This window comes from Genypterus blacodes, unplaced genomic scaffold, assembly GCF_046128005.1.
Source record: "Genypterus blacodes isolate CSIRO-AG114 ecotype Tasmania unplaced genomic scaffold, CSIRO-AGI_Gbla_v1 ptg000012l_1, whole genome shotgun sequence".
NCBI classification, from domain to species: Eukaryota; Metazoa; Chordata; class Actinopteri; order Ophidiiformes; family Ophidiidae; genus Genypterus; species Genypterus blacodes.
This window is the reverse complement of record NW_027466826.1, coordinates 7504578-7520506: the sequence shown is the minus strand read 5'-3', so window position 1 is coordinate 7520506 and position 15929 is coordinate 7504578. Positions and strand designations below refer to the sequence as shown.

Here is a 15929-nt window from a genome sequence, read left to right as displayed (position 1 = left end):
ATATTTCCACTAAACCTCATACCTAGAATTATGGGAACTACTGTATTATTTATGGACAACTCATTATGCTACCGTCAAGTCTACAGTCATCGATCAGCCATCCCACATCAGGCCATATTCATAAAAGGCCCCATCAGCTTTAACATCACATTAATGGCGAATACCGTCACAATTATTCTTTGTCTCATTAGTTACGGACCTTTTTACACAGAGTTTTTCGGTTTGCATGAAATGTGGCTCTGCCTACTCTTTCCGGCATTTCCCTCATTTCATTCGCCCCTAGTGCAATGGGACCGTGTTTTCTTTCGGCACTTTTCTCTTGAGCTTTTGTCTCATCTTGCCACCGCTTTTGGCAGTTATAAGCCGTCTGTACCCAACAGTGCATAATAATCTCTCACTACCTCCTCTCTTAAAACTATTTATATTTGGGCTTCCTTTGGCAAAAGTCCATTTTGCTGTCTATGTTGCCAAAAATGGTTTTATTTAATATGCATTACCTCATTACCACATTTATTGCAAGTGGCTGCCGCCTGCAACATAGCCGCAGATAACATGAAGGTAATGGCATTCCGGTGCGCTAATCAAAGCCACTGTGATTTTATGAATGACTTTATGAAATGAAAGTAGCAATGGAGATTTAGCGCGGCACAATGCATTTACCGTCAGCTTTTATGAAGATGGCTGATTGTGTTTGAACATCGTCAACCTGTCCTCCCGCATTCATATCATACCCACATGTGTGAGTGTGTGAGATCCTGTGGGTGTATGGCAAACATCACAGCAGAGCATTGTGTAGAAATGGGATTATAAAAGGATAGCACAGCACAGGGGGAAGCATCAGAGTTACAATCCGTTCGACAGATTTCCAATCACCGCTCCGTCCATTTCCATTACAAGTTAGGTTGACGGGTGTTTTCTGCGGACGATGGTGCCGTGTGCACACACAAAGAATAAAGATTGGACAATGTATTTAAATTGATTTTAAGGAGCATGCCCTGAGCATTGTCTTCCACCTTTTCCCCCCTTAACTCTTCTAACTCCCCGTTAACTCTTTTAAGAAATATGCTGATGGGATGATCAGTCATGTTATGTTCCAGTCTTTGTACCTCCTTTGAGAAATCCTGTCCAAATGGCTCTCAGTTTCTCCTTACTCACCCAATTCCTTTTAACACTCCCTTTTATTCATCCCTTAGACCTACCAACTCCATTTAACTCCCCTGCCTGCTCTGCTTACCTAACAGCACCCAGGCCTTCATTTCCCCCTGCTTTTTCTGCCATTGCCCCAGAGCTCCTCATCTCCGTCAGCCCAGTGCAATGCCCCACATTAATCATCAGTGTCTTGGCAAAGCCTTTTGGGATGCATTACTGTTTCCCACCCTTGCCTGGCACTCCATCACGGAAGCTAAGCCATTAGCGAGAGGTAATACCTTTGAATGCCAGCACAATAGTAATTTATCTTAATTGAGGAATTAATTTCTCACACATATTGTTTGACACTAAATGGGTTCCAGTTCTGGGAATTTGTGCGTCCGTGCAACATTCAGCATTACAAAGTCTCCATTTCATACCTTGATTCCCCTTCTTTCTCATCCAAGACGGAGAAGATTTAAAGTTAATCTAGGCTGCACCAGGTGTTGCCACTGAGATAATGGGCGTTTTTGTCCATCATTCATGCTATGGAGTGGGTGGGAGCATGATGTTTTGGTGGGTAATCCGAACATCCCTGGCTTGTTTGAAGGAGGTGTCTGGGGATGCGTCACACCTCAATACTACAGAGGCCCTTTGTAGGAAAAGGCAATCCTTCTATCCGCACTGCCCCTGCAGCATTTTAAGGGGTGCCTGAGTTTGCAATGTCACATTAAAATGGGACACCTAGGATTTCCCACCTCCAATGAGACAATGATTCCTGTCGTGGTATATGACTTTAGGGGTCTCACACACATACACAGAACATTTCTCCAATACATAAATATTTGCACATAAATGCATGCACATAGCAATTTCCCTGGTCACAAGACACATTTCTGGAATCAGTACAGGGTGACACCTTTGTTCATGCCTACCCTGTGGATTTGAAATAGATTGTGCGGTTCACCCTTTGAAATGTTAATTGTATGCTCTTCTCCTTGCCGTTGAAATGGAGGAATATAAAAGCATGCCGAAGCACATGGAGACAAGGCTGTCGAGTCGGGTGCCAACACCAGTGGCCAGCATGGTCATTTAAGGAGTCATGGCTATTAAACATCTGTGGTGGTCTGCAGTGTACTCCCTCCCAACGTCATTTGAGGTTTTAATAGGGAAAGAGCTTGCATGACTTGCACTTGATGAGCAACTTTGAGCACATTAGATGATGTAGCATAACAAACAAACCGTACTTAATTCACCCCAACACCATCTTGGCTACACGCTCTCTCTCTCTCTCACTCACTCACTCACTCACTCACTCACTCACTCACTCACTCACTCACTCACTCACTCACTCACTCACTCACTCACTCACACACACACACGCACACACAGTAGTTTCATAAAGATTACTTGAGGCTATCCTTTATATACTTGTACTTTTATTGTTCAAATGTTCCCTATTGCACAGTACATCTACAGTTTATTCAAATATTTATAAAAAAGCCTTGTAATACAGTAAAAGAATTGCTGACACTCTCCTTTAAATCAACATGAACAAACAAATCATTAGACTCATTGATCCCCTCCTACTCACCGACTTGAAAAGGTGGAAAATGCAGAGAGACAAAGAAGTCAAAAGGCCCAGCTTTGTTTCACAAGTAAATTGACTCTGTTGTTTTTAATTACAAGCTGATTTGTTTCTTTTATTCTATTAGTGCAACTGTACAGACCAATGTTCTATATAAAAATATCTTCAATTTTTAAGACTTCAACACACCTATTTTGAACGTGTGTTGAGGGAGCAGATTTTTCGAGAAATGCATCTTCAACGTGATGGATGTACTGTAACAACTATGTACTTAAATAGAAATCCATGAGTGATTTAAGATTCCGGCTGTGTTTGTGTGTTGATGTGTGCGTTTTTGTGATAGATGTCTGAGTATGTGACAGTTCATCACATGTCCAGAGCAATGTTGCTGCGGAAGCATTCTCTTTGACCAGGGCCCCCAAGGCCATAATATTGTTATCCTTGAAGACAGCGTGAAACTGGTGGCCCGCAGTTCTTTCACAGTGGCACCCCAGTGCAGAGCTCTCATATGTTCTGCTCCTAAACATGTTGCTGAAAAGCCCAGTCTCACTTATTTGAAACTTAAGTAAAAAATAAATGATGAGGAATTTGCATTGTCCACAACACTGACTTGTTGAGCCCATCTCTCCACGGTGTCCAACAACCCAACAAAATGGTATTAAGGTAATGGCATTTCCTGTCAGGCCACAGGAGGGTCAGGTCTTGCTGGAGTGGAGCTTGTGTCCTTCTGGTGCTGGTCATCCTGGTATTTTCCTTTCCCTGGTGCATCTTCCAGCCCTTTGTTATCTCCCTGGCTCATGGCTGTGGCTTAGCAATATGGCTTCTTCATTTACATCCTCAGCCAGTCTGTCCAGATTCCTCCTCCTCCTCTCTCTGGGGAAGATGTTCATGTCAAACTTGATTTCTACAAATGTGTCTTTGATAAAGCCCTTCTTTCCCCAAAAAATCTGATATTTGATGGCAGGTCAATGCTGATTTTGTAAGGTCTCAATATTTGATCAGTTTAAAGTCAATCCTATCTTCACAGAGTAGTGTAAATGTAAACAAAAACGATGACAAAAAGGTTGAGGAATGTGCCAATGATGCCTAGCAAGGCCAAGATGGACTCCTCCTGCTCCTCCTTGACCTCCAGTGCCCGCACGTCCTCAAGGGTGATGACTGTGGTTCCCATGATCCTGAATGCTTACCTATCCTGGCAAGGGGAGATCTGTCTGGAATACAAGGAGATTTAAAACTGTTTTAGTAGTTGGCGTAGGTAGAGAAGACGACAACAAATGGGTGACTGAGAAAGTGACAACACACGCAGCATGGTCTGAATTTAAACGTTGATTTCAAGCCTTGGTTGCTTTTCTGTTCTCTGGCTTGGCTACGTAGTTCTAAATGAAAACGGTGTCAGAGGTTTTGAGTTTAGCCAGCCTTCCCAGCTTAATCCCCCACAAGAAGGAAATCAATGGTGAACCGAACAAAACAATGGCCATGCAGAGCAGAGTGGAGATTAGTCTGTGAACAACAGTGTTTATGACCTGCAAATGCTGAAGCAACCACAGCAATCTATGGGCAAGCACCAGATCTGCCTCATTCATGGTTATCTGCACAGAAACTGTTCATTTGCCAGAAATGACGCCCCACAGCATTTACCCTGTCAAAACAAGCATGATTTAACCCTCCCATTTGGAAACCCCTTTACACCCATCCACATATCGTTCATGTGCTGTTAATGAATCACCCCTTCAAACCGACACAACCTTCCTCTGGAAGCATCTCGGAAGCTGGAGATGGTGTCATCACAATAAAAATGTGGTAAACATGCTCTTTATTGATTTGGGCTCAGAGAGGCAAGGAGAGCTACAATGTTATCTTGTCATAATTATTCCTTACAATGATGCTCTTCTCCATCGGATCTCACATCAGTCTGTAGCTGTCACTAAAATGAAGCCTGAGAAATAAGCAAATTCAGAGATGGGTAAGAAAATGAAGTGGCTTACCCTAAGGTGTTTAAGGTGCAAGAAAATATCATCCAGCATGCTTTTAGGATCCTCACTAGAAAACCACGGCTTTAAGGGCATGGTACAAGTGGAGAATCAGAGGAGAAAGGGGGAGACTGGCCACGCAGCCAAAGCCCCAGTGCCTGTGAGCACGAGACGAAGTGATGAGAGGCAGGAAAACAAGGGAACGGTGTCCTGACAGCTTCCCGGTGCTCAACAGCAGCATACGCAAGCGACGCTTCCAGTGAAAATCTCCTCGTGTCGCCACTTCAGTGGTCTGTAGCGCCACCTATCAGGTTCATCGTGCCCCCCACCCCCCAACTTCCCTTTAATAAAGTTGACCCTTGGAAGCCTCTATCTGAAATGCCAGTAGTTTTTTTTTAAGGAGGATTGAATCACCGTTGCTAAAGACGAATTGCTAGCAGGCTTCATTCAGGGGGCGAGGGGAAATTCTCTCCCCATTTGCCCCCCCCACCTACACACTGTTCTTCCCATTCTCCCTGCCTGCTCCCTAGCTCTAGTTCCCTCTCACTGTCTGCCCAAACTCCTCCACAAACACCCCCCTACTCCTCCCCTCCCTCTCTTATCAACAAATATACACACCCCCTCTTTCTATAGCTTCCTCCCTCCTGTTTGAGACTCTGCACGCCGCCTCAGGGGAACAGAGCAATTACTGCAACTCAGAAAAGCCCCTTGCCAGTCACTGAAGCCCCCGTGCCAACACTGAGCATGATTATGTCTGTAGGCTCGGTGACACCCTGCTTCTTAGCAGCCCCCGCTGAGCTCGATAGGAATAGGCAGGTCCTCGTATTAGCCAAGCATGGCAGCAAGAGATATTCCAGAGGGTGAACACCAGCAGTAAAATCCCATGGAGCAGAAGTCCATAGAGAGGCAAAGGCAGCCGAAGTGCCAGACAGTCGCTATAGCTATATGAGTCTGTGGCTACTGCCAATTGCAGCAGTGTTACGGTAGGTCTCCAACACCAGTTAGTCACCGTGGGAGGACTGTGCATTGCATAACCAAGCAGAATGATGTTGAGAGAGAGAGAGAAAAAGAAAGAGAGACACTCGGATCCCAGTGGCAGTGGCAGAAGAGGCAAATGAATGTGTGAGAGGGAGAGAGAGAGAGAGAGCGAGTGGGAGGGAATGGAAGGAGGAGGGAGGGGGAAACGACATCGTTCACGCTTACTGTTGTCTCCTCCTCTCCCACTGCTGTGGGGGCTGGTTGATCACACAAATGTACACACACACATAGAGAGCGACTTAATTACCACCTTAACAACAAACAGAAGCCAGGGAAAAAAAAGCCAAAAACCAGGAGAATACCCCCCGTCATACTGCTGTGCTCTGAATTCAGTCAAGCTCATCATCTGCTGCTTTTATTCTGACAGACGTCGGGGTGGAGAAGGGGGGTAGGTGGGTGGGGGCAACAATAGGAGGCAGTTGGGAAATAAATCGATGGTTGAGGCTGGGTGGAGGACAAAGAGGGGGGGCAGAGGATACGAGTGTGTTGGGGGTCCGTGCATGCAGTTACATATTTGTCCTCACAAAGTGTCTTCCGATACGCTGTTGCGGTGTTGCCTTAAATGCACCAAACTGCATATTTATAACTTCAACCCACACATCCCCTTACTCTTTATATGATGATTAAACCTCTGTCTGCTCTACCCCCACCCTCTAATCCTCTAACAGGCTTACCAACTTGTCAGGTTGTTTCTCTGAGCATTATCATTCACTCTCACGCCTCTTTCCCCCTTCACTCATGTTATCTTAATTATCCATCTACTCAGGTGGGCTACAAATATGCTTTGCGTGATGAAATTACAATATGATAAATGACAAAATCATGTGTTCACACTGAGATACCCCCTCTACAGTTTTCGAGGGGGTGTTGTTAAGAACTGATTGAGACGATCAAAACAATTGTTTATAATTTGATTTGCCTCAGCTTCTAATGTTCTTACTGTACCAGCAAGAACTCTGAAAAATGCTGAATTAAAATGTCTATCCAAGATGAACTGATGTTTTTTTAACTAATTTATATTATTTGATCGCATTGGATTACAGAAATTCTACATTTCCACGGTTCTTCTTTATATACTGCATATACTGCAAGATTAACATGGACGAAAATGTCTTTAATGCTACTAGCAGGAGCACTTTTATTTACTTACACAATTCTGGGGTAGTTGGAAGCAGATGGGGCCCAACACCACTGCAGAAGATGGTGGACATTAACCAAAATCCCTCACACCCGAGGCAAACTGTTGTGTGTCTTGTAATGCATCATTAAATAGTGATAGCTTTACCATCATGATGAGGGACACATCCATTGTTGTAAACCCAATAATCCTTATTTTTCCTATCGCGTCTCAAGTGATCTTTTCCCATTCTGTTTATTTGGCAGTACAGCCATTATAATTAAATGTTTGACGACTTCCTGACTCCACACACTAAAGCATACTAGTTCCACACTGACTGCTACCCACTGTCGCACTGCTGTGAATAGTTGGTAGTCGTTGTTTACGGCAACTGCAATTGCATTTGCATGCATGAATCACAGGTGGTGAATGAATGAATGAATGAATGAATAGGTCAGGTTGATTGGGCAACCTCTAGCAGATACAAATACATAAACGTGTCTGTGTGTGTGTGTGTATGTGTGTGTGTCAGCTCTAATTTCAATATCGGATGCCACTTAGATGCATCCCTAGTCAGTTGTGCATCTGAATCAGTCGCCATGACACCATCAACACTTCTTCTTTGATCCCATATTCAGTGCATACAGTCTGATCAATAATTCATTGTTTCAGTGTTGTGTTTATCTTGTCCTCTGTAGTAATACACCGCTGCTGCTGAATTGTGGGTCCTCAGTAAAACAATGATCCGGCTACAGTCTGTTGTCCATTGCTGTCATCGCTGACCCTTCCTCTGTGTCAGTACCTGCTTCTTATCAGAGTACACCAGTTGAGAAAGGCATCAACCTTTCGGTCAGCAGGTTTTAGAATGCGTATGCAATAGCTTCAGTGATCCCTTGTCATACTTAGATTGTGATATTTTCGAAATGTTTGTTTTTTTCATAAATGTTAAAGCACAAGTTCCCCCAGGTGTTTTGAAATGGTACAGCTTGCGGCTACTTTTACCGCTTGTTCCACAATTCCTACTTGGATCATGCATATTATGTTGTCTCCACTGAGGCAGACCATGTTTGCCGAGACATGTTGTTCCGTTTCAGAGACTCCATACTCTGCTTCATTGCACTAGATGGCTCAAGGAGACTCGAGCACCACCCAGCCATGAGCTTGAGTATTGGCCACCCACTCTGTGTGACCCTCGTATTTAGCGGCTCTCTCCCCTTGGGAAGGCAACACTCCCTGTCCCCGACAACAGCCACCAGCCCACGCACCGACTCTGAGTGGACTCTGACTCATGAGTTGCGACTCAGTGGCAACATGTTTAATGCTTTGTACCTCAATTTGTATTGACTATCACAGTAAACACATAGATGTGGGTATACGAGTTTTATGAAGAGTTATGAGGAGCTGTGGGTTTCATATCCTGTTGTTTCGGTAATGACATATCTTTCCCAACACTGCCATAACAAACATTTAAAGAATTGATCAAAAGTAGGTGGTTTGTCAAGTTGGGATCAGGTACAGGACCAATTCAGTGTAAAGCAGTAAGCAAAAGAGGCTGTCTGAGATTTTGGCTCAGCTAATTTATTGCCTGATAAAGAAGGCCTTGTTGGTCAAAACGTAGCTTCAATAAATCTCAGTGTGAAGAATACATTACTCTTCTGCTTACTCATTTTTTTGTTGGGGTTAGAGGTTTTTGATTAGCAGGAGCTCTGCAAAAAATACAGATGGTGAAGTTTATATGAGGTGTTTATTTTGGTTACACAGATTTAATCCTGTGCTATTTAAAATTATTTTTAGTAATTATCATCATGGCGCTTCTCACCTCTGAACAAGTGCCCTATTTAAACTCCTCCATGTTCCATATATGGATGCCCCCCTCCCCCTCCCCCTCCCCCTCATCATCTTACTTTTCCAGCAAAATACCAAATGTCAGTCTGTCGGCTGTAATTACAGAATTTCTTTTCATCTCCACAAGGGACAGCCGGGTAGAACGGGTGCTGAATTTGAAGAACGTAAGACGAGAGTCAATGAGTGGACAACAGGGTTTGAGGGTTAATTGGAATTTCTCTATATCAGAGTTGGCATTTCTGAGGCTAATTGGCATTTCTATTTTCAGGTTGGCACTACATGGCCATGCAATAACAAAAAGAGAGATTTTGCATCGGCATGTCTAAACAGGAGTCTTAACAGTATATTTAGTCTCTGTTTTTCCTTTTTTGTGAGCGTTATGAGGGGGCGATGACTTGAATGAACAGGGGTGGAGCAGATGAGTTGGTCATGTGTTCGCTGTGATTCATATTTTTACTGCAACACAGTCAAATCGAACAATGGCATATGTGGGGGGGCAGATATTGTTCCTACACGAATTGTCCCCAATATTCTTTTCTGAGTTAGAGAAGAGATGGTTTAGAACAAAGTTTAATTTGCCATTCTATCGTGGTGAAAATACCTTGGGGGACAATTGATTAAAATTGATTGAAATAGTAACAAGAGGAAAAATGAGACTGTTAAAAGTAAGTGGCTGATTGCTTGGACAACTTGATTGTTTTTTCCTCTCGTAACAAAGCAGTGAAAACTTTTCTTTATACACCTCTTTCCTGGTGTGTTTGGCAAAAGAAAGGATGTGCTGGAGCTGCTGTTTTTCTCCTTCCGTTAACACATAGCCATCTCCAGCACTACCACACTATGATGACCTCTTTTGTTATCACTTTGAAGTTTTTGGGTTTCCCCCAAAGGAGCTTATTCTCCTGCATTTGCCGGAGATGTGTTTACACCCCGGCGCATAAAGTCAGTCATTGCTCGGCCACAGTCGTATTGGATGAATTTTTGGAGGAAGGCAGAACTCTGACAAGGTTAGACAAAAGCCCAGTTTATGGTGATGTCATCATGGAGAAAGAAAATGTCCATCTAGGATATTGAAAGAAATGATAATTAAAAAATATTACATAGTTTTATGAGGAAAAGCTTTTTTAGTAGTTTTATCTCTTGATTCTGAGTTTGCTGTCTGTTACATTTATTAGTTAACTGTCGTATTTATTGTAATTCTAATCTCAATACCGAGCCAGGCCAGGCCTAATGAATTTAGAGCATTGTTGAAAGTTTCAGTCTTTATTTTATGTAAATACTTACTGCTTGAATGTGTTGCACAAATTCTTCAAAGACATAAATGTTCACTTGTGGTGGCAATGTTGGAGTATTGGTTTCTGCATTTGGAATGAGTTGTCATTATACATAAAAACAAAATGCATAGCACTCTCATGCCTTAATCCCCATAGGTCTTTGTTGAGAAAGCACTTGCGTTTTCATTGTCCTATAATCAACACAACAAATGGCAAAATATAAATCCACAGCCTGATCGCGGTCTCAGTCTCTAACTTGTACATCATTAACATCAGTGGTTTTATGGGTCTTTCTTGATGATTCACGACCCGATTTCAGATGCAACTTTTCAACACTCTTTTTTTTCAGCGAGGCAATTGATTGGACACTAGGTGAGGCTACATGGGCGGATAGGGAGACATTAGGATCCAACATTACCACCTTTATTTCGAGCATCCCTTTCCTAAGCCGGGCTCCCCGGTTGTCAGCGCTCCTGTGCAGGTCTAGAGGCCCCTCTTTAACTATTAATCAGCCTGTGCATCCAACATGGCTACACCCATCTACGTATGGCCCCCATAAGGCCCTAAATCACAGCAAGTCCAGGCTCTCTGTTCCGAGCACTCCTGTGACTGCAGGTCAGCACTACCAAGATAGTCATAACTGTGATAAATGTCCTGCTTGTTTGGGCTGCCACTTGTCCTGTGGCTAAAAGGAGAACAGGCTTGGCTTTTTCTCCTCACTCATCTCTGTACATTATTACTCACCCGTGCTTCCTGTTTGTCATGGAATTAGATTTTTATTCACATAACAAGTGCATTCAATCGGGAAGTTGGCGAAGCTCATACCATTGTACAGATCAGTCACTTTTTGGGTATAGACGAGAATATTTTTAGTAACATGATTTTCACAGCAAGCTCAGTCACAGCGGATGTCCAACTATTCATAACATGCTGAAAAAAAGTGCAATAACATTACTTAATGGAAGTGCTTTGCTTTAGTTATGGCATGCTATAAAAAATAATGGAATTTTACATCACCTTGAGAACCCCATGACCAGTTCATAGTGTTATTAAACTGGGAATAAGAGGAGGAAATACGTGGACACATAATTACATTCAGAGGGAAACATAATTGATTATTGAAGTCAGAATCGTTTAGGGAATATATTTAATGATGGATCTGATGGATCACAAATTTTGTAAATGTGTCTGGATTTTGTTTCTTCACCATTCTTGTGACATTAATCATGTCTATCAGGGTTGTAACTCCAAAAGTAATTGAGTAAAATATGTATGTCAAAGAATAATTGAATTGTTAGATTTGAAGACATGGTATGATATATAGATATAGATATGGTATATATCAAAGTCCATGCCTCTGGCCCATAACAATCTACCTGGATATGCAGCCTCCCTAATCCCCACAATTTGGAGCATTTGAGCCATTTTGAACTTCGCCACCTTTAGACTGAGCTTGATTTTGTACCTGCATTCCATTTATCAATGTGTAAATCATTTGAATAGCATGAAAGAGGGCACAGAGCCGTAACGTTCTTGAGAGGGTATTGTTAGTTGTCAGTTGAGGCAATGTGAATAGTCGCCATAGCTCATGTGAGAATGAAGATTGGGTCTGATGTCTATTAAATTCAGCACAGCACTCCTTTCATTCCTAACCTTGTTTAATACCCATTTGTTTAAAAAAAGACCTGCATCTAAAATGTCTTTGCAGCTCTGGTGCCCCTTGCTTTTATTCTCTTTCAGCAGAGTGTGCTTGGCATTTATTACCCTCAGTCCAGGGGAAAACAAGTCTGACATTGAAACGAAGGAGGAGGAGGAATTTTGATGACTAACACACAAAAACTGAGAATAATTACATAGATGTATTTTGAAAGGATTGGGATTCCATCCTAGGTGCCATCCAGTGACACTTTTTAAAGGATTTGAGAGGAGATTAAAGCCCTGGGAGGTCAGCTTCTTTCAGATGCTTGGAAAAGGATGGGGGGGGGGGGGGGGGTAGGAGTTGGGAATTTCAATATAAATGTAAAACAGTCTGGGAGTCACAAACCAGAGCTGTACTATTTATTTTGAGGCTGACACTCAAAGGCAAACATGTTGGTGACCAAGTACCTCCACACACACTTAACAGCCTCTCCCAGAAAATGATTGCCATGGCTTACACGGTCGGCCCTTAAATGCTAACTTCACAGCCTCCATTGGCTTCTGTTGAAGTGTTGCGTGTCGATTACAAACGACGGCTGAAAAGTGAGGCTGTGCTGAATCACAGACATCTGTCATCTGCTTTATTTTAGCATCCACAGAAGATTTGACTTTTTTTCTTTAAAACCCATCGCTTAACCACTCCAGCCCATTTTGCAGTCAGGGAAACATAGTCATTGCTTTGTTGTTGTTTTACACAACCCAACCATGACTTTGCTATCAGTATGTACGGCTGCGTTGTGTGTGTTCCCTTGAATGGGATTTTACCACCTACACCCACAGGATTTTCCTTTGTACCAAACACATGGATGCCTAATGCAGTTTGTGGCAAATGTCATTCCATTTCCCCCAAGCTGAGGTGCTGATATATATATAATGCTGTTTCAGTTTAACAAAAAAAGGTCAGCAATGATTTACAACACAAGATTAAGACAGCAAAGCAATCCTATGCTCCTGTCACAGGTGGACAGAATCAAAACAGACACATTACATCCAATGTAACAGTTCTATGAAATGTAATATGATTTGGATATTGGATTCTACAAATGTATTCTATAGTTTGAGTGAACCTTTTCACCTTGTAAAATTACATCTCACTTGTATCCTACATGCACAGGTGAAAATCAAATTGTAAATATTAAAGCCCCAATCCACAGTGGGTGCACTGCGCCTCATTAGCCCAGCTGGACACGGTCTGCATTCCAATATTGACTTTCATTGTCAAAAATGGAAACTGTTTCCGAGAATTGTTTTTCATTTAGTGGTACTCAAACATCCCTGCTATCAAGCATGAATCCTATTTAGCAGAAGGCCTTCCGTGTCTTGTTATTTTAGGCCTCCAATATGTGCAAGAGGTTTAGACGCAATCAGGTTCAGTTTGTGAAAAACATGCAACACAATTTAGAAAACAACTGACCTCGATTGACACACGAGAGTACAGATCTTCAGTACTATTTTCAAGAACATCATGTGATTTAAAAATTTTCCTTGCCCATTCACTTTTTCTTGATATTGATAACCCAGCAGACTGTTGTTTTCATTCATTTTTCTGCTGCTTTGCGTCCCTGGGTCTTTGAGCTAATGTTAATCTTAGTACCAAAAGAAAGCATTCTGCATTCATTTGTTCAGTTTATGCTGCCACTCCCCGGTCCCAGTTGGTGTTTTCTTGATATTGTTTTTCCATCAAATCTCAAATAGTAGTTTCCCCACACAGTCTTCTTGTTGCATAGTTTGCCTCTGCAATATTTTCTAACAAATGTGGTTCTGAAGTATTCTAACAAGGATAGATGGATAGATGTCTACGATAAGTATCCATCTTTATTTATGAAAAAGATTAAGAACGCATTTTATTCCTCTGCCCTTTTGTGTTCTGATCATCTAATGGTCTGTCACTTTTGTCTCTCCTCAGTCTTGGACATGGCACGCCATGTGCCCCTATACCGGGCTCTACTGGAGCTGCTCAGAGCAATTTCCACCTGCACATCCCTGGTTCCGCTGCTGCTGCCTCTGTCTGGAGACCCAGGCCAAGAGGAGGAGGAAGAGGAAGATGAACATTCTGAGGGACAGACCTCTGTCGGGATGCTGTTGGCTAAGATGAAGACATGCGTGGACACATACACCAATCGCCTCAGGTGACATGGGGAAAATCATTGTAGCCTATTGTGTTATTAGATGAGGACAGCTGAATATACAGTATATTGTGTAAATGTTGATTTGTTAAAAGTAGAACCAGTTGATTGTGAAATACTAGCCCTCTTGATGGTGGAGATATGGTACCCAATAACAATGCAAATTGACATTATATTTCTGCCTTGAACACACACACACACACACACACACACACACACACACACACACATTTGTAGTGGATCACCCCACACCCAGACGCTTTCATGAAAGAAGAAACTACCTCAGGGAAAATGTCTCACCCTGTCTGGTCTTAGTCTGGCTGGTGCAATTTTGTCTAATAAACAGTCGGGGCAGATTCAGGACCAGTAGGGTTGGGGGCACCCAAGGGCGTACGACAGCATCAGCATCCAAAGCTGCGGCTGAGGTGTTTGGGATGAGCTGGGCTTACCAACTGTTGCCCACTTGCTCTCAATTTTTCTTTACTCGCTTAAAAATCTTGTCTCTTACCAAATATCGACTCTCCAATATCCAGTGACAGTTGACAGGAATCAAACGACACAATACCACAGCATGACTGATATTTGGTATTTGTTCCAGGTCAAAGAAAGATAAGAGTAAAGGTGTGGTGAAGGCAGATAGTTCAGATCCAGAGCCTGAGGGTTTGACACTTCTGGTGCCTGACATCCAGAGGACAGCTGAGATAGTCTTCGCTGCTACCACCAGCCTACGGCAGGCCAATCAGGGTATGTATTGCTGCCTCTATATTTATATCCACATACAAACCACACATTCAAGTTTGAAGCTGTATGACCAAACACTGCCACGGCCAACAGGAGTCACTCTGCTGTTCGATTTGAAGGACACCCTTAAAGACACCGTGGCAAATGGTTATTGGTGAAATGATTATTTATTATTATTATCATAGCAACAGCTTAGATGCTCTTCTTTTGCAAAGTCATTACCAAAGTCTCTCCGCTACAATTTCCTCTTTTTCTTCAAATCTCGATCTGAGTTATTTCAGTAGGTCTCAGCTCTCCTGCTTGTCCACATTTTTCTCTCTGTCCCTTATCTGTTGTCTCCATTGCGTCCTGCCCTCTTGGTGCAAGGACAAGAAATGGGTCTCTAAGTTTAGCTTGCCAAAAACCTCTGAATTCCCTCAGCTGTGATTGACTGCAAACCATAACACTTTTAATCTTCATTTGGTGACACCATTGGCCTGTTTTTGGAATTTTAATCTGACCACAGTGGCTGCAAGACTTCAAGTGTACCCTTTTTTTTAACTGCTTTGTAAATTGACATTGACCTAGCTGTGTGACCTCACTGCATGAGGCTTCTTGAAACTATGAAGGATTTTGAAGTTGATGTGTTGGGTTACGCAAAGTCATCGAAGGACACTAAACTTTGAAATGATAATTCAAGACACCATCCCCAACGTACTTCACCTTTTTTATTTTTAATCCCGCAAGTATAGACGTCTTAAATTCATTTTGTTTAGGAAGAGAAGAGAGCAAGAAAGAGTGAGGATTCTCCAACGACCCATTTGTCACCTTTAAGAATCCAACACCATCAATAACACGTCCACTGCATGATCGAACATAACACCCTCCCCTATTACCGTGTTGCCGCACAGTATGCAATATTAATTATCCCCCACCCTCCCATTTCGAGCTGCCTCCAGAGAATTCATATGTTCAGCCCACATGAATGGCTGTCTTAACTGATCTGAGGTGGGCAGTTGGCCATTAGACGGGGGGTGGGGTGTACAGATAAAGATCAATGTCATGTCATTTCCCATAAGAAAATCTATATGATAAAGGCTTCTGGAATCACACATCATGCAGAGTTGTTACGTGTGTGTCTTGTAAAGTGGTAGCTTAAACTGATGTGTAATCATTTAATTAGAATGAAGTCTTTAACAAAACACCTCTGAACGATTGACCGTAAGCCGGACAGTATTGACTGAGGAGGTAAAATTCATCTAGAGCGCTCGTATAACTGTACAGCCCTCGCTCTCCTATGGCACTTTCCCAAAGTTCAGGTTTCTGGTATGGTTACTCAAATGTACGTTTTAATTTCATGGTTGGTATAGCTGTCCCAGTTAGAATTAATTGAGCCCTAACAATGTACGTATATATTTATAGAAATGT

General features: G+C 42.5%; 1 protein-coding gene across 8 annotated transcripts in view; it reads left to right on the top strand.

Moving 5' to 3' along the window:
- Positions 1 to 15929, top strand: part of birc6 (baculoviral IAP repeat containing 6) — a 79162-nt gene that overhangs the window by 47347 nt on the left and 15886 nt on the right. For all 8 annotated transcript variants that reach the window (XM_076164320.1, XM_076164344.1, XM_076164336.1 and 5 more), the window contains 2 exons: positions 13562 to 13784; positions 14380 to 14525. In XM_076164320.1, coding sequence (XP_076020435.1) covers positions 13562 to 13784; positions 14380 to 14525 — 369 coding nt within the window. The remainder of the gene's footprint in view (positions 1 to 13561; positions 13785 to 14379; positions 14526 to 15929) is intronic.